At 40.7% G+C, this 19,363-nt stretch overlaps 2 protein-coding genes and 1 non-coding gene across 3 annotated transcripts in view; all 3 read left to right on the forward strand.

The window, feature by feature from the left end:
- On the forward strand, nucleotides 17–8,315 carry BRIX1 (BRX1, biogenesis of ribosomes). Its single transcript, NM_001244824.1, is given in 10 exon segments — nucleotides 17–210; nucleotides 2,217–2,328; nucleotides 3,950–3,993; nucleotides 5,273–5,343; nucleotides 5,481–5,530; nucleotides 5,629–5,702; nucleotides 5,866–5,916; nucleotides 6,044–6,145; nucleotides 7,497–7,625; nucleotides 7,870–8,315. Coding segments are annotated over 10 exon segments (1,077 nt in total). The 5' UTR covers nucleotides 17–36; the 3' UTR covers nucleotides 8,140–8,315.
- On the forward strand, nucleotides 6,419–6,491 carry TRNAK-UUU. The gene has a single exon. It is a non-coding gene; the product is annotated as a tRNA-Lys (tRNA).
- DNAJC21 (DnaJ heat shock protein family (Hsp40) member C21) overlaps nucleotides 11,506–19,363 on the forward strand; it is a 28,279-nt gene continuing 20,421 nt past the window's right edge. The window contains 1 exon segment of the mRNA XM_003133880.4: nucleotides 11,506–11,777. Within this exon segment, the coding sequence (XP_003133928.2) occupies nucleotides 11,681–11,777 (97 nt within the window). The 5' untranslated portion in view covers nucleotides 11,506–11,680.

Below are 19,363 nucleotides of genomic sequence, written 5' to 3' on the forward strand. Positions count from 1 at the left end.
CCGGAAGGAAGGCCCAGAGAGAAGCTGGGGAGCAAGATGGCGGGAAGCAAGATGGCGGCAACCAAGAGGAAACGGCGTGGAGGCCCGGCTGGTCCGGCGAAAAAGCTGAAAAGAAGCGAAAAAGACGCCAAGCCGCCTGCTAAGTCAAGCGAGGTGGCAGAGGAAGCGGAGGAGGAAGATAGAAATCGTATTCCGGGCCCGGTTTGCAAGGTAGAGTGGGCTCTGCGGCCGCGGCTCCGCACGCCTTCTCTGAGGCTACCTATTTGATTATGGCTCTGCGGGTTTCGGAGTTTCTGAGGTGTTCCTGGAGGTCGTTTTCAGCCCTTCCAGCTGGACTGGCTACCAGGTTTATAGCTAAAGCTTGGACACATGGCTGCCCTCCTGGAGGCGCGGGCTGAGCACCTGGGTGGGCTTCAGAGCTTTTAGAGGGTCACAGAGAAGCGACTTTGAGGGTCTTAATTCCAGCGTTTAGTCTTCCATTTACTCCCCTATTGTTGTTGTTGTTGGAGAGTAATAGTTTTACCAATTAAAGTTATTCCTCGCTATTGAGTGTATCCCTTAGAGTAATACTTCCATATACCGACATAGTTAGGTATGGTTAGTTAGGAATCCTAAAGCTTGTTATGTGGCCCTTTAAAAAGTTCCTTTTCTTGGGATTGTGAATTTGACTTGCTTGATCTCGGGGTAATGAAAGCTAGACAAGATAACGTGAGCTTTTCTTGTATTCATGAAGTTTTAACGTGCCGGGCACGGTGAGAAGTTAGGTTTCCCCTGCCTTGGGATTGCAAAACTAGAATGTGACCACTTCAGTTTAGAAGGAAACTAGGAACTTATATGTTTTTTGCTCAAAACAAGGTGAGCACAAGTTGCTGCTAACTTTAATTCGACTGAGAGCTCCTTAAGCCAGGTCAAATATTGTGGAGACTAGAGTTAACATTTGTTTCATAAACTTCTCTGTCGACCTTCAGCTTTGCCAGATCTCTGTTTGACACGCTAGCGAGTAATAAATGACCCTTAATGGTTTGGTGGGGTGGCAAGCATTGGGAAAGGAGTGAGCTTTGAGGAATGAAAGATGAGCTTGAATTGTAGCCCTGCTCTTAACAGGGACGTTTTGAGCTCTTTTCTCACCTGCAAATTGAAAGGAAGAAAATATGATTTGCTTTTTATGAAAAATAAGCAGACTTCTGTTAGATTTTCAGTAAATGTTAAGCGTTCTCTTTTAGGAGCTAGAAAAAATACGATAAGGATCTATGAGTTGAGTTATAAATGAAAATTCTATTTAAATGAAGAAGATAAATATTGCTCTAGAATAAACAGGTTAGGGATTATGAAGGATTTGATTTAGCCTTTGAGCTAGATCCTAAGGTAAGAGCAAAATTCTGATTTTCAGAAAGGGGAAGGAGCAATGCAAGGGAGAGGCGGAAAGGGGAAGAGAGAGGGAGAAACTGATCAAAGACGTTGAAGTATACAAAGTGCTGAAAGTTTAAAAAATACAGCCAAGTTGGCTAGGGTGTAAGGTTGATTTGGGACAATAGTCAGGTAGAAAAAGTTAAGCAGGTGCTAGTCTGCCATATCTACTGGAGGAGCTCCTGGATGGGAAGACTAGCATTAAGGAGATGAGGAAATGATGTGAGATTTTAAGAATCTGAGTGAAGGCAGTATCAGTAGAAGATGATTAAGAGTTGTTGCTAACAGAAGTTGACAGCATTTACTAGTGCTTATGATATGAGAGAATAAAGGAAAGTGGAAGATTCAAAGTGTGGGGGATTGAAGTGATGGTGACATCATCAGAAAAATAAATAGCAAGGTAATTTACCAGATTTTAAAGTTTGGTATCTGAAGTTGAATTTGAGGTAAGTCAGCTTCTTGGGTATTAGGGCCAGAAAGAGTTCCTTACCTTTATGTAGAGTTGACAGTTGAAACTGGGAATGATTTTGAGAACTCTGTCCTGGAGAGATCAGGAATTTAAAAAGAGGGCTAAGAAAGAATCTTTAGAGGCAGGAGGACAAATTGGAGATTGAAGAAGAAAAAAAAAAGAAAGAAGGCCAAGAGTATATCTGGGTAAAAGCTGGGTCAGTGAATGCCACTGAGAGATGAATTAAAGGTTAAGGTCAGAATTATTTGGCTTGCTACTTGCAAGCTTTTATCTTTAAACGAACAAATGAGATAGATGCACTGTGAAATTTTAAATTTTTTCAAATTTTTTTTTCCTTTAGGGCAAGTGGAAAAATAAGGAACGGATTCTCATCTTTTCTTCCAGAGGAATAAATTTCAGAACAAGACATTTAATGCAAGACTTGAGAATGTTGATGCCACATTCTAAAGCAGGTATCTTTATAGCATAGACTTTAAAATTTTGTATTTATGGGGAGTTCCATGGTGATGTAGTGGTTAGGACTCAGTGCTTTCACTACTGTGGCCCAAGTTCAATCCCCTAAAACCTGAAAACGTTGTATTTATGAACTCACCTATTTATATATATTTTCACTTCAAGTCGCACTTTGTTCAGCCTTGTCAGATAAAGAAACATGACTTTTCAGAAGTTTATCTGTTCAGTGCCAAAATTTTTCCAATTATTATTTTGTTAGAAATTCTTTGAAAAATTCATTAAATACTCTCTTGACTTGCTTAAACAGATATCCTAACTAGCTAAACATTTCTTAAAGGTCCAGGAATGCCGTCATTGTAATGTTCTCAGAGGTCCTGAGCTGGTTTGCCCTGAATGATTCAGGACTGCCATGTATTGCTTTCTGTGTTTAAAAAAACGGTTGTTATTAAAATCTTAATGGGCTTGGAGTAGGATTTCAGGCACATTTAAATTGGGACTCAGCCTACTCCTAAATGGCAAGCTATTCTTTTTAGCAATGGGGTGTCTTACAGGCACATGAAGAGCATCTAGGTTGGGGTTTAGAACTGTGACAGTGCCCTCATGCAGCAATTTTTTGTGTCTTTGTGGGGAGGTGCTTTTGGTTTTAATTCTAGGTAATAACGTAGTTCTTTAGACTAGTGTTTTTCAAAGTGAGGTGTGTTGTTATATCTTCAGATCTCTGAAACTAATAAGGGAATTTTTATTTATACTATTTCCTAAATGAGTGTTAATTAAACTGAAGTTGTAAAACACAGTTTGTGGTTTGTGAGAATTTTCCAGTCTTTGAAAGTAATTAATAGAATTCAGGCATACCTTTTGTTGTGCTTTGCTTTATTCTTCTTCTTTTTTTTTTTTTTTTTTTTTCTGGCAAATTGGTTTGTGGCAGCACTTCATTGAGCAAGTCTGTTGGCACCATTTTTCCAATGGCATTTGCTCACTTTCATCTGTCACATTTTAGTAATTCTTAAATATTTCAAACTCTTTCATTGCTGTTATATTTGTTATTGCGATCTGTGATTAATGTCTTTGAAGTTACTACTGCAACTCACTGGAGGCTCACCAGATGATTGGCATTTTTTTAGCAATAAAATAGTTTAAGATTAAGGTATATACATTGTATTTTTAGAAGTAATGCTACTGTACACTTAAAGACTACAATATAGTATAAACATAACTTATATGCACTGGGAAACCAAAATATTTGCATGACTTGCTTTATTGGGATAGTCTCTTTGTTACAGCAGTCTGGAATTGAACCAGCAGTGTCTCTGAGGTATGCCTGTTCACAAGTCCAAGAAACACTGCTTAGAGCTTTATAATTCTTGAAGACTATTTTTAATCACTTATTTTTACACTTAAAAAGAATAAGAGTTTTAGCCTAGGAACTTCCATATGCCATGGGTGTGGCCCCCCAAAAAAGATTTTTAAATCGTCGTGTGTTTTCAGGTCTAATCATTTTGAATATTAATAAACTCATTTAAACTGAAGATTAAGAAAATACTTAATATAATTTCCTAGAAAGTATGTGTGATTTGATTGAAGTAGCTTTGAAATCTTTTATTTGTCTTTTTCTTTTTATAGATACTAAAATGGACCGTAAAGATAAGTTATTTGTGATTAACGAGGTAATTTAGAACATAATTAAAATATTCTAACAGCACTGTATTTAGGAACAGAATATTTTGGAATGCTAAAAATAGTTCATTAAAAAATATTGTGACTTTTAAGTTGTTTTGTATAAGAACCTCAAATTTTATTAACTTTAATGATCTGCCTTCTAAATTTTTATAGTACTTATGTCTGTTTCTTACAGTTTAGTGCTTCAGTATATATTATTTTTTGATCGTTCTTAACATTTGTCTTCTCTTAGTAAGCATATTGAAATTTCCTGAAGGCAAAGTATTGCTGAAGACTAAACTTTCATTTTAAATCAGATTTTTAAAAACTCAAAAATATTTAGCTCTTTAGCTATTTGAAAGGCTTCTGTTATTCATTTAGCACAAGTTTTTGAAGCTCTGCTCTATCCTGGCATTATTCTTTGGAAACACTGTGTAAAAAAAAAACACCTCTGTTGTCATGGAGCTTAGATTCTAATGGGGGAGATAGGCCCTAAACAAGTAGTATAATTTTGAGTGAAGATCAGAGAAATCAACAGGTTATGGGTTGCCAGCATTAGAAGCTCAATTGGAAAACAAGCAACTTAGTGTAGTTGTGTTTATTTGCAGACCAGTAAAAAACAAAAGCATTGGACTGAAGAATTTTTTTTAGTCTCAAGTAGTTTGGAATTTAAAATTACTATATTATTAGTTTATGAATATTAAAATAATTCAGGCCTTCATTCCTTTATTGCTTTTGTGTACTTCTTAGTTGTGACTTTGTAAGCCTTCAAGATGTTGAAGACTAATTCGAGAAATAGATTTTGTATACTCCTGCCTTTCACCAGTCCCTTAAGTGATTTTACAGAACCAAATCACAGAAATGGTAGTACAGATGAGGAAGAAAAAAACCTTAAATTTCTTGAACTTAAAACTACAAAGCTGAAGAGTTAAAAATCAAAGTAACTAATAAAAAGGATGTTTTTGGTTCTATAACAACTGTATTTTCCTTCTGGGGCATCTGTTTTAGTGTTCGTAGTTTGTACACATAGTTCTGTACTGCAGTCAGAAGAGGTTCCCAGTGATCAGAAGTGAGACCAGTTAAAATGCAGGCCAAACGAAGTAGCTGCTTTCACCAAAGAGGTGGGCAGAGCACCTGGTGTACCTTCCTGTGGATAAATTTACCTAGATTTAGACCTTCATAGCCTGTTAACCGGCTAAAGTATTTTTGGAGGCATCTAAATATTAATTGCATTAATAGCTTTAATTATTTTTATTATCTTCATTTTTCTATACTTTGTTCATTTAGGTTTGTGAAATGAAGAACTGCAATAAATGTATCTATTTTGAAGCTAAGAAAAAACAAGATCTCTATATGTGGTAAGAGAATGTATTAAATAAGGTTTGGGAATGTGTGAACAGTAAAAGCACATGGTGTCTTTTAAACTGAATCAGTAGTAAGCTTTTACTACATTCTAAATTCTAATTAGTTGAAAAGGCTTCTTTTATATTTTTAGGCTTTCAAATTCACCCCATGGACCATCTGCTAAATTCCTTGTTCAAAATAGTAAGTTGACTCAATTTAAAAAAATGCATGAGAAAATTGAAAATAATCTTTGGGAGAATGTGCCAAAGTTATAATAATTTTTGTTGTTGTTTTTCTAGTTCATACCTTAGCTGAACTAAAGATGACTGGAAACTGTTTGAAAGGTTCTCGGCCTCTCTTGTCTTTTGACCCTGTAAGTTTCTCATTTAGTGTATGAGTCTAATTTTCTTACTCTGAATGGTTTTTTAGTGGACGTAGTTGTGTAAGTCACCTTAGTTAACATTAAAAACACAACCGAATTTTAAACAAAACAAGATTTGCTGTTATCAAAAAATATGTTCACTTTGTTTTTATAGGCTTTTGATGAATTACCGCATTATGCTTTGTTAAAAGAACTCCTAATTCAGGTAAGTATCTTTCCTATAAGCTTTTTAGTAAAATATTGTTAATGAGCGTCTTCCTTTTAACTTAGCTATCTAAAACACACCTGGTACATTGGACAATGCAGAGCTAACATGTCCTTTTTTCCACTAGATCTTTAGTACCCCACGGTATCATCCTAAAAGCCAGCCATTTGTGGACCATGTGTTTACGTTCACCATTTTGGATAATAGGATATGGTTTCGGAACTTTCAGGTTAGCTCTAACTAACTTTTAATTATACTTTGAAATAAACAAGGATCTATACATACAGTGTTTTATAGACAGGAAATACAAATGATAAATTCTTTTCTTTTAAATAGCTTTCTTTTCCCCACACACTCGTAGCAAATACCTACTCTCTTATAACTTAAGTACATGTCTGTCAGCCCATAAGGCATATGGTTTTATAATGTATTGAGTAAACTAAGTTTCTCTCCCAAGAGGTTAGAATTTACCAGTGGTAGCATGGAGTTAAGACTTAGAGAGGCCTGGATAGCTCAGTCGGTAGAGCATCAGACTTTTAATCTGAGGGTCCAGGGTTCAAGTCCCTGTTCAGGCGCTTCCTTCTGGAGTTCCCATCGTGGCTCAGTGGTTAACAAATCCTACTAGGAACCATAAGGTTTCCGGTTCGGTCCCTGGCCTTGCTCAGTGGGTTAAGGATTCCAAGTTGCTGTGGCTCTGGTGTAGGCTGGTGGCTATGGCTCGGATTAGACTCCCAGCCTGGGAACCTCCATATGCCACAGCAGTGGCCCAAGAAATGGCAAAAAGACAAAAAGACCAAAAAAAAAAAAAAACTTAGAAAAACATGACCCCTGTAGAAAGCATTTGATGAGAACTATCAGATGAATCATAACAGTGATAATCATTCAGGAGAGGTGATTCTGGAAATTTCAAAGCAGGAGTTTGGAAAGATAATAAGTCTGCAGAAACACGGAGAGGTGGAAGAGAAGAGCAGGACAATTTCAGACAGCATATGAAGTAAACTGGGCTCTTCTTCTGCATGTGTGTTGTACTGGGTACCTTGCAGTGTGAGTTAAACTTATCCCTTCCTTAACCTTTAAGGACAGGCATACCTGAGCCAACAATATTAACATTTGTAGTTCAGGAACTGCCTCTTAATTAATTCCACAGTCAGTAGCCACTCAAAAATAAATTTTGACATGTATCCTTTTATATACCTTTACATATAATTTGAATTAGATTTATAAAAATAATGTAGGGGTTGATTTGAATTTTAAGAGTACCCCACAGAGTGCTTTAATACATTTTGTTATTGAGGTTGCAGTTTTAAATATTCATTTAACCGGTTTTTCAAGAAGACGTGCATTGTGAGAAGATACACACTACATTGAAATGACTCAATTTTAAAAGAACCTACTGAAAAAACATATTTTCCCATGACAGTTATCTGTCACCAATAATATATGTCAGAAATATTGATGAGTTGGCACTTGCCAAGTTTCGCTTCAGTCTTTTAGGCACATTTTTAATGAGGATGTAGCCAGCATACTTTTGAGGAGTAATGTATCCAAACCCAAAATGAAATGTTTCTTTTTTATTGAAGATCATAGAAGAAGATGCTGCTCTTGTAGAAATCGGACCCCGTTTTGTCTTAAATCTAATAAAGATTTTCCAGGGAAGTTTTGGAGGACCAACTTTGTATGAGAATCCTCATTACCAGTCACCAAACATGGTAAGCTGTTTTTGTTGTTCATTAGTGTCTCAGAACTCTTGGGCCAAATAATTTTCGAGTAATTATTGTTCTGTGAACTATGAAACTGAATTTGGTTTTTGCAACATACTGTCTTGCACAATACTGCTCTTTAAAATGATGGCAGGGTGAAGGGAAACAGGGTTCTTCCTAAGCAAATGTTCTTGCCTCATATCAAACGTTTATTTTTACTTCGAAAGCACCTTCAATATTTTTTTGTTTCTAGCATCGGCGTGTCATAAGATCCATCACAGCTGCAAAATACAAAGAGAAACAGCAAGTGAAAGATGTTCAGAAGCTGAGAAAGAAAGAACCAAAGACTATTCTTCCTCATGATCCCACTGCAGATGTTTTTGTTACGCCAGCTGAGGAGAAACCAGTAGAAATACAGTGGGTAAAACCAGAGCCAAAAGTTGATTTGAAAGCAAGAAAGAAAAGGATTTACAAAAGGCAAAGAAAAATGAAACAGAAGATGAGCAGTGGGAATGCAAAATGAATCCATGAATAACTAATTGTTTTCAGTTTTATATTTATTTTGTATTCAATGTGTACATATTTTTATTACCCAGTTTATGTCTAATTAGTGTGGCATTTAGAAGAGAAAAGTTAAGATTTTTGTGGCTGGGGGGGTGTCCTATGTTTTTCTAAATAAAATATCACCAGAACTCATCACTTAATTGTTTTTCTTTTCAAAACCTTTTTTGTGTTGTTATAAATTAGCACTCTTAAAGTTTAACCCTGCTTTCTTGGACTAAAATTTTGAGTATAGCAAATTTGAAATTCTAACAGATTTATTGGGTCATTATTACTTGTAAAACAGCATTGGCGCTTTGAGGACATCTTTTCAGCTGATAGAGTTGGTGGGGTGGACTGGAAGAAAGGAAAGCATCTTACACTGGTTTAAGTCCCCGAGTCACAAATCAATAGACACCAGAAAAGCCAGCCTCTTGTTCTGTTTTCTTATCTACAAAGAGAGTATGATAAAAATACTTAGGTTTTGCAAATCAAATGATTAATACATGTGTTTGACTTTTTGTAGATTATAAATTTAATTTAGAAGCAGTAGGTGTAAATTACTTATCAAATTAGCAAAAGGAAAAAAAAATGAAACATGTTAGAAAGCACCGGAACATTTGAATTTCTCCCCTTATGAAAGAACTTTATTTGAAGCAAAGAGAGTACCAGGTTTACCACCCTGGAGGTAGTTTAGTATCAGGGAAAAAGATTGTAGGTGCAAATGGCCAGGGACGGGATTGGGTCATGCATGTGGTATTTTTTTACCCCACTTATTTTTACTTCATGTTAGTCATTTTCCCAAGTCTTTGCAACATGATTAGTAATTACACATATTACACTCTGACAGCTATCCAATTAGTCCCTTATTGTTGGATGTTTGAATATTTCAGTTTTATCTTACTTTCTCCAGTGCTTACAACAAACATTTCTATATATACTATTCTGTGCAGTACTTGTGGTTTCCTACAAATAGAACTCAGGTGAAAAGTTAGGACATTAAGACATTTTGATTGTTCCCTAATGCTGCCCTTGCTAATGGTGAGATAATCTTTGTCAATTTGAAAGAAAAAGAAGGAATACTGTTTTTGGGGCCTGGTAATTGCTTTTCTTTTGTAACTAATCTTGTTTTTGTTGGTAGTCATGAATTTGTAAGAGCTCTTTTATGTAGTAAGATTTTTCTAGACAGCTTTTCTAGTTTGTCACTTGCGTTTAATTTGGTCTTTATTTAGATCTATCTGTAGGCAGATTGATTAGTTTTTCCATTTTATTTTTTCATCGTTTTCTGTTAAGAAAGACCTTGAATATACAATTAGGCTACTTTATATTGAAATTGTAAGGTTACTTGTCTTGAAGTTTAAATTAGGTAATTCAAGTCAGATTGACTTGAAATACTTATATGTGACAGAGCAAAGCTGGTTAAGTGCAGAGGAAAAAAAGATTTATTTAAGCAATGGGATATAGGATGAAAAGACAGTTGTATTCAGGATTCATTTTTAAACACATCTTAATTATAGGTTATAAACATGAATTGTATCAAGTTGTGAGTTTGAAAACACAAAAGTTAATGTTTTTTGAATGTGAGGAGTTTTAGTGGAACTTCCAACTTGATTTTATTAGTTTCCATGTAGAGAGATTTTCCTGTGCCCAGTTATTTCTCTTTAATAGTTATTTATATGAATGCCTCATTTGAATGTGAATTCCTCATCCCATGTTCATGTGGAATTCAACCTGTTTAATAAAGATCTTCCTTTAGACTGGTATTTATGTCCAGTCTAATTGTCTTTAAAATTTCATGCAGTATGGAGTTCATGTTGTGGCTTAGCAGTAAGGAAACTGGCTAGTATCCACGAGGATGTGGATTCGATCCCTGGCCTCAATCAGTGGGTTAAGGATCTGGCATTGCCACAAGCTGTGGTGTAGGTTGCAGCCATGGCTCAGATCCCATGTTGCTGTGGCTGTGGCTAGGCTGACAGCTGCAGCTCCTGGGGACTTACATATGCTTTGGGTGTGGCAGTAAAAAAAAAAAAAAAAATTGATAAAAGGTTATAGGCAAAAATAGATCCCTCTTAACTCAGGAGGAAAAAGGCCAGTGACTCAGAGATAGCAAATCCAGATGGAGTTGGAGGAAGAAGAAATCCTTTCTTTTTTCACTTTTTGTCCAATTCTGTTCTCAGATGACGAAAGATCTTGTTTTTTCTTGCCCTCAAATTTCTCAATCCCCACCTATTACCAGTTTACAAGCCAAGTCCATATAGTATACATAAGAGGCCAGTGTATGAATTTTGAGTAGTGAGTTGGTTGGACAGTGGTGTGCCTAGAAACTTAATGAGGTTCAGAGTTGGTGTGCTTTGTGCAGGAGGCAGGGTGTTAGGGAAGAAAGGGACAACCTTCCTAAACTCTGGGTACCTCCACCCTGAACAATAGATACTTGTCAGCAACAGAGCCAACCCTTGTCTCTAATCATGAGGTTGACAAATATAACCTACACCTAACAACTGATATGTGTAAACATTCTACAGTACAGTGAAATATATTGGTGTATGGAGGCATCTTAATGACAGGATACTATTTTGGCACCATATCAAATTGGAACAGTTATACAGATCTTACATAATACAGTGTATCAGATCAACCAAAACCTACTGGATAAGTACTATCCCTTAACTGCATTCTTAACCCGAACTAACCTTGGAAATGTATGTTGAGGCCAGAAAGTTAGGATTAAAGAGTGACGGATGGGCCAACACAATTTCATTCAAATTGGTGGTAAAACAGTACTGTTATTTTAAAACAATTAAACTAAATTGTTTCAGTTTAAGTCATCTTATTTACTGTTACTTCTTATGCATATTGGTCACGATAAGCAATATTACAGATCTCAAACCGAAGATAGTTAAAAAACCTGGTTTCCATCCAACCGAATGCTGTCTGATTAGCTGGGGAGGCTTCGGCAAACCACTTGGCTACTTCGAGCCTGAGTTTCCTCGTTTGTAAAAGCAGGGCTCAAGTAGAGAATTTATATTCAGAAACTACAAGATGTTTTCCAGAATCTTATCCCACCCGTCTCAGCTCTCAGGTCGGCTGCCAAGTTAGTGTCACTCACCCTGGCTGACGTCTGTTCCCCTCACAATGACACCACCCATGGCCCCACCTCCTTCCGCCGCGACCCCGCCTCCCGCCTCCCTCCTCCCGCGGCCCTCGCCCCGGCCCCCCTCCTCCCCACGGCCCCGCCTCCCTCCCCGCGCGGCTATTTCCGGCGCAGAGCCCGCCCCCCGCCCATGCGGAGTCGCGGTCGCCGGCGCCGCCCCCTCCGCGCTCCCGCGTGCCGCAACCCGCGCCGCCTTTCGCCGCCGCGCGCCGCCGTCGCCCCGCGCCGCCGTCGCCGCCGCCGCGCTCGCTGGCTGGCCCGGTGCGGGCGCCGGGCTCCCGCCGAAGAAGACCACCAGCGCCGACACCACCACTTCGGCCCGGGTCCTGGCCCAGCCCCGGGCCCCGGCCCGAGCCCCGCGCCGGGACCGGCGATGAAGTGTCACTACGAGGCACTGGGGGTGCGGCGCGACGCCAGCGAGGAGGAGCTCAAGAAGGCCTATCGGAAGCTGGCCCTGAAATGGCACCCGGGTAACTACTCCGCAACCGCTGCGGCCCCTCGCAAAAGCCTCGACCTTAGCGACCTTTCGCACCCCTCTCCCCGGCGTAACTCGGGGAACTTGGCTGTGCCGGACCTATCCTCCCTGTAACTCCCCTCGCCCTGGAAATCCTTGCCTCGCCCGGCACCCGGCCAGGTAGCCCCTGCGCAGTCCTGGTGATGAGCGTCTCTGCCCCTCGGCCTGCGCAGCCCTTCTCCCCCAGTTCCCCCAGGCTTCACTGGAGCCCTGAGCACCCCATCCCTCCCAGACGCCCCCGGATCCCGCCTGGCCATTGGTGGGGAAAGATAACATCCTAACGACTTCACCTGTTCCTCGCATCCTCGCTTCGCAGCTGGCTCCGAGCGAGGAGTCACAAGCTGTTAACCCAGTCCTGCTTCAGGCTTGACCCTTGCTGGAGTCCCCTGAGTTTCCCTAGGCTTCTCCTCGGCTGCCCTTAACTTCATCAAGGAATCCCAACTACTTAAGTGTAATTAAGACAAAGCAGCTAGTAAAATGTCTTTAAATAGCTATACTTTTTTTTTTTTTTTTTTTTTTTTTTCCTTCCTCTCGGTAGGCCGAGTGAGCTGTACTTCACTTCGGGTGTTCTGCAGATTAAGAGTTTTAAGTTTAAGTTTAAGAGCTAAAGTTTAAGAGTTGAAGTTTACATGTTGATTTAGAAGTGTGCTTTCTTTGGATGTTTTATTTGGTTGTAGTCCAGGCTTCTGTGACTTTTGTGAAATAATCCTATCTTCTAGACAGGGTGACTAAGACAGTATTTGTTATCTCAGCTTTTTGAGGTTCATAGGAGGCTTTCATATTCGCACTGATCTGTAAGCATGTTTAGTCTCTTGAAATGCTAAAACGGAGACCTCAGAGCCTTGCTTGGAAAATTTGCCTTATGCACAGGAAAAGTTAAATATGGGTGCAAACAAAATAGTGCCATCTATATAATTGGTAGTTGAGTTAAAAGAACAACTAATAAATGCCCCAGGAGTTCAGGGGAGGGAATTTTCACTGTGTACTGAGAAGCAGGGAGGCTTCACCTTGGCAGATGAGCATGGACTTTAGCAGATCCTAGAGGAATGGGATTGAGAGAAATGAATGTAACAGTGTGGGAAAGAGTGCTTTGGTGGACAAGAGATGGTCCAGGGGACTGAGGCCGTGTTTATTGGAAGACTGAAAATACAGTTGAGAGAAGAGCTGAAGGGCTCAGGACCCAGAGTCAGAGGGTCGTGGGTATGGTTGATGGGTTAGGGAATAAAGGTGTGGACGTGTTGCTTACAGTTGTAATGATTACCAGCAGAAGAACTAAAAAAATCTGATATATATTGGAAGCGAAGAGGTAAAGAAGTTAATGTTCATTACAGGAGGAAGTCATTAGCTATATCCAAAATTAATAAGTCCAAAAATAGTGTAGGAGCATATTGTTAGAGTAATAAGGGCTATCTTTAGAAATCAAGTTAGGAATTCCTTGACTCTCTGGGTGGGAAAGGGTGAGAAAGAGGATTAATGCTTGTGGCCAAATGCATATATAATTTTGATGACAGTATTAAAATGTGTTTTGAGGAGTTGTTGGAGATTAGATTATAAAGGGCTTTGAACGTTTCCTAAGACTGAAATTTGCTTTTCCAGTAATGGAGAGTTGAGACTGGTTTTATTGAGATGCCTTGGGAAGGTACTCTCCAGGCAGCTTAGTAGATTTAAGAAGGGCAGAGACAGAGAGGTAGAGTCCACCCTGGGCACTTCTGGGCCCTGGGGTCAGTGGGAGGGGTAAGACCCAGGTTGAAGAAATGTTGTGAAAGAAAAATTATCAGATTTGGGGATTAGTTGGAAATTATACAAGGTAGAAAGGAAGCATGCAAATGTTACTAAAGTATCAGTTAACAACTTTGAAATAAACGTGTTAGGAACTAAATGTGAGTATCTTTTTTTTGATGTTATCAGAATTCATAGCATCCTAAATATCTTGGTTTGAAGATGGCTATACATATAAAGGATAAATATTCTCTCAGGAGACACATGATTTTGACACACTTTGCCTTGCTGGTTCATTAATTTAAGTCTGTCACTCAGCAAATGTTTAATTCATTCTCTGTGCAAGGTACTGTGTTGTTAGATGTTTCCAAGGTTGACATCTGGGCTGTGCTTCAAAGACTTTCAGATAGAGAGGCTGCCTGTTTTCTCTGTTATATAAGAGGTTACCTTTATTTCCTTTATCGAGGACCTGAAAATAATTTCCAGTAGGGTCAACAGTCCTGCCTGGTGGGGTCCCTCCTTGTGAAAACCAGGCTTTCAGTAATTCACCTGATGACTGGTCCCTGAACACCTTGCTGTGGAGTGAGATGGGAGTGGTCCCTGCCCTGGCCCTGCTGTCCTCTGGGAGATACAAGAAAACAGGCAGTTTCAATCCAGTGAGGTAAGGGTGGTATGAGGGCAAATACAAGGTGCTTATGAGCACATGTAGCATCCTGGACTGGGTTTTTGTGTGGGTGCGATAGACGTGTGTCCCTGCAGAAGTAACATCTAGGTCGAGACCTAAAGCGGGAAGTTAGGGAATATAGGAGGTGGGAGGCAAAGGAGATCATGGCAGAGTCCAGGAAGGGAAAGAGGTGAGCCTAGCTAGGTGAGCAGGGGCCAGGTCTTTTTTTTTTTTAAAGTATGTTGATTTACAGTGTTGTGTCAATTTCTGCTGTACAGCATTGTGACCCAGTCATATGTGTGTGTGTGTGTGTGTGTGTGTGTGTGTGTTGTGTGTGTTTTTGCATTCTTTTTCTCATACCATCTTCCATCATGTTCTAGCCCAAGAGATTGGACATAGTTCCCTGTGCTCTACAGTAGGACCCCATTGCTTATCTATTCCAAATGTAATAGTTTGCATCTACTAACCTCAAACTCTCCCCATCCACCCCACTCGCCCCCTCCCCCTTGGCAACCACAAGTCCGCCCTCCCTGTCCATGATTTGTTTCTGTAGATAGGATCATTTGTGCCATATTTTAGATTCCACATATGAGTTATATCATACGGTATCTGTCTTTCTCTTTCTTACTTTTTTTTTTGCTTTTTTGGGACTGTACCCACAGCATATGGAGGTTCCCAAGCTAGGGGATGAATCGGAGCTGCAGCTACTGACCTACACCACAGCCACAGCCACACGGAATCTGAGCCATGTCTGTGACCTACACCACAGCTCTTGGCAATGCTGGATCGATCTGCAACCCACTGAGCAGAGCCAGGGATCGAACTCACATCCTCAGGGATCTCATGGATACTAGTTAGGTTCGTAACCTGCTGGCCACAATGGGAACTCCCTGTCTTTCTCTTTCTGACTTTCTTCACTCAGAATGAGACTCTCTAGTTGAATATATGTTGCTGCAGATGGCATCATTTTGTTCTTTTTTTTATGGCCGAGTGGTATTCCATGTGTATATGTACCACATCTTCTTAACCTGTTCATCCATTAATGGACATCTTGGTTGTTTCTGTGTCTTGGCTATTGTGACTAGTGCTGCAGTGAACATAGACTTGCATGTATCTTTTTGAATGAAAGTTTTGTCCTGATACATGCCCTGGAGTGGGATTGCTAGATCATGTGATAGTTTTAGAGGCCAGGTCCTGAAGGCTGTGGTAAACTGGATCATGTAGATTGGATTTTAACCCAGGTGCATTGGGAAGCCATTGGAGAGTTGAAAGCAGGGGAAAAGATTGGTTTGTGTTTTTCAGGTGTCTTTCTGGCTATAGTGGGGAGAATGAATTGGAGAGGCCAGGCTGGACGTAGGGAGACCAGAAGGTCTAGACACTGACGTGACCAGGATGATGCTAAGTCCTCCTGGTGGAGACTGAATCATGTGCCGAAATTCTCAGTAGGGGGAGTGGTTGGGAGGTGAAAAGACAGTGAGAAGGAAGGGAAGAATGAGGGATGGCCAAATGGTCTGAATCTCGAAGGAATGCTGGTTTGTACTCAGGGGTGAGGAGGGGACCAGGGACCAGGAGGATGCCAGCTCCACCAGCAGACCTGCCGTGTCAGAGCTGGGCTGCAGGAAAGTGGTGTTCTCAGGGAGCCTGGCCTCAGTCAAGGCCGTGCTTAAAAGGCGGTCCAGGAGTTCTTGAAGGTACTGTAAAAACATTGGGGAGAAGGTGGAAGAGGGCATGAGTGGATCAAAAGAAAATCACGAAGGATAGTGTGAGAATACCTTTTAAACCTCAATGACTGGATTTGCAATACCTGTGGCATTTGTATTTGGCTAATAATTAAGGTGAACTTTCCATTTTTATGATGCTTTTTAACTTAGCACAGTCATGCTTTTAGATCTCAGTTCAACCTCCTAGTCAACCAGCTATAGGTGTATTTAAGTGAAATATAAAGCTATATGACAGAGTGAAAATATTATTTAAGAAGGAAGCTTCAGTAAGCAGTTAGATCTACTTTCAGATGGTACATTGAGGGGTTTTGTGTTTAAAAGCTTTAGCTCTCACCAGACTTCTTTGAGGGAGGAAAGAAGGGGGTGGGAAGAAACAGGACAACAAAGTACAGAACAGATTAAAAGGTGAAGAAGAACCACCCACCTTCTTCCCCAGTCACCTTTTTGTCTCATGTCAGAAGATTTAGTGGCTGGCTTTTTCTGCCATTCTGCTCTGATTTGAACTGTGCCTTTTTTGTTTATCTGACAAAAATGTTACAAATAATTGGATGAAGACGTAGAAATCGTGAGCTGGACTATCACCTTGAAGGCGACAGGTATCAGGATTGTGTTCGCCTGCGTGTGACAGGAGGCTGGCAGTCATTGTCAAACCAAGCAGTCATTTCATTTTTCTCATGTAACAAGAAATCCAGAGGTGGCCCATGTTGGTAGCTCCAGCTGCTTGATGAAGCCATCAAAGACCTGCTCCACCATCCTGACCGTAAGGCTTGAGTCTTTGCATCCATTGTGAGCAGTTAGGCCTCAGAGAAGCTCATTGCTCTCATGTGGAGGTGCAGAGAGAGGCAGGCGAGCCCCAGTGTAGCAGGTCTCCTCCATGAGGTCCTTGAAGTCTGCTTAGCAACTGTCACGTGGGGCCTCGCTCATCATCTGAAGTGGCAGCTGGGGAATCCCAGGCAGAGTGCAGAGTAGGAAAGGATAAAGCAGTGTGTGCTGGTTGCCTTTCAAGGAACAGTCTTAAAAGAATACTTCTATAGATTTTATCGACCAGCACTTAGTCACATGTTCATGTCAAGCTTCAAGGGAGACTGGTAACTGAGTCTTTATGTAGGAATAGGTGCCCCCATAAAATCAAGATTCGGTTGTTACTGGAAGAAGGGGATGAACTGGCGGTCTCTGCCTCAATCCTCATAATCCACCTGCAGGCAGTATAATCTGGCTTTGGGCAGAACATGGGGTGAGTTAGGGGCACAAGGTGAGTTCCACCCAGGCCCATCCCTTTCATCAGGAAAAACAATACTTCTCCTGGGAGGCCTCACTTAGACTTGTGTTTATATCTGGGTCACCTGATGACTCCAACATCAGCAAAGTCTGGGGAGGTGAATTTTTTAATGGGGTAGGTTACCACTGTGAACAAAATCAGGGTTTTGTTAAGAAGAGGAGAATGGATATCAGGCAGCTAGTAATATTTGTCACAGAGCAGTAATAAAAATCTAAAATACGTAATTACAACAGGATACTCAGTGTCCTGTATTTAGAACCCACTCACAACAGGGCCACAATAAGATGGAATTTGATAATGCTCATTGGAAATAACAGAAAACCTGGCCACAAACCTAGCTTAAGTAAGTTAAAAATTTATTTTTCTCAAAGGAGTTTCCGTTGCGGCCCAGCAAGTTAAGAACCCAACGTAGCCTCCGTGAGGATGCAGGTTCGATCCCTAGCTTGCTTAGTGGGTTAAGTGTCTGGCATTGCCACAAGCTGCAGCATAGGTCGCAGATGCAGCTCAGATCTGGCGTTGCTGTGGCTGTGGCATAGGCCGGCAACTGTGGCTCCAATTCAGCCCCCAGCCTGGAGACTTCCACATGCCGCAGATGCAGCCATGAAAAGAAAAAAAAAAAAAAAAAAGAATTTATTTTTCTTACCACAGAAGGCTTGGAGGGAGGTGCCTGCTGGCATTATTCAGTGGCTAAGTCATGTCACTGTGAATCTCTTGATGGTCTCCAATGGCTGTAATGTGCACGTATAAGACAAGAAGAGAGAGGAAAGAAATACACTGATAGACTTCTGTTTTCATCTCATTGGTCAGAACTTTGTCACATTCCTAGCAGCAAGGGAGGCTGCTAAAAAATAAGCAAGTATTTTAGCTTACGCATCCTCCACAGTAAAGGCTGCAAGAGAAAAAGGAGGGAGAGGTGTTGGATGATCTTTAGTGTCTGCCACAGAATGGAGTAAGTGCTACATTTGAGTTAAAAAAAATGTTATACAGTTATCAGTTGGCTTGTCAGTAATCAATGTGAAAAATATTTGAACCTTTGTCAGCCATAAATTCAGTATGACAATGTGCTATTGTTGCTAAAAGCTAATGTAATTAGAGTGATAAAGGTAGAATGTTAAGGAATTAATGGATGGCTCCTTGATCGTCCCTGTCTGTCTTTGCCTGCGTTTGCAGTGTTTGCAGTAGAGATATTACGGTGTGCTGTAAGAAATGAGAGATTCGTCCAGAGGAGAGGCAGGCTGGGAGATGACCATTAGTTTTCTTCAGATGGACTGCTCCGACGAGGGGGAACTAGACCTGGCATCTATTACTTCTCCGACCGCTAGGCTCCTGTGATGGAGTTTTTGTTTTTTACTTTTTTCAATTACAAGGGACCATGATTCTAAAATAATATCTAAAGCTTTTTGTGGTGAAGCATCTTAGCAAAAAAGAGCTACGGCAAATTACTTGATAAAGTGTTGTCACTGTCACTTGTTGAGCAGAAGTCTGCTTGAAGAGCTTGGGGCTGTGTAATAACTGATAAGCAGAGGTAGGAGCCCTTGAGGGCCTTGTTTTGAGACTTCTGTTATATTTTTTCTTAGAAGGCAGGTATTGAGTTTTAGTTTAAAGAACATTGATGTACTCCATGGTAGAATCAAAAAGCCCGCTTTCTGAGTGAATTAGTCATCTGTGGCTGTATAACAAATTACCAAAACTGAGGGCTTAAAACAAAGAGTCAGTAAATTCATGCTGTGGATTCACAGTCTCTGGGGATTGGAATCAGAATGGTGGAGCTGGGTGGTTTGGCTCAAGGTTTCTCACGAGCTTGAATCATTGCTGTCTGGGAAAACCCACTTTCTGTGGGCTGGAGGGCTCCATCTTCCTCATATGGGCTTCTCATAGGCCACCAGAGTGTCCTCATGCTGTGGCAGCTAGCTTCTCCCAGGGTGATCCAAGAGAGTGAACGCCCAAGATGGAAACTGCAGTCTTTCATAATCTAATCTTGGAAGCAGGGTCCTTTCCCATCATTACTTCTGCCACCTGCTTTCGGTCACACAGACCCACCCCAGTGACGTGGGAGGGGACAACACAAGGGTGTGAATGCCAGGAGGTGCGGGTCCTTCGGGGCCATCTTGGAAGCTGGCCTCTGCCCTGAGGCAGAGATGCTTTCTGAACTCCTTGGT

Source organism: Sus scrofa, chromosome 16 (genome assembly GCF_000003025.6).
Source record: "Sus scrofa isolate TJ Tabasco breed Duroc chromosome 16, Sscrofa11.1, whole genome shotgun sequence".
In the NCBI taxonomy this organism is placed as follows: Eukaryota; Metazoa; Chordata; class Mammalia; order Artiodactyla; family Suidae; genus Sus; species Sus scrofa.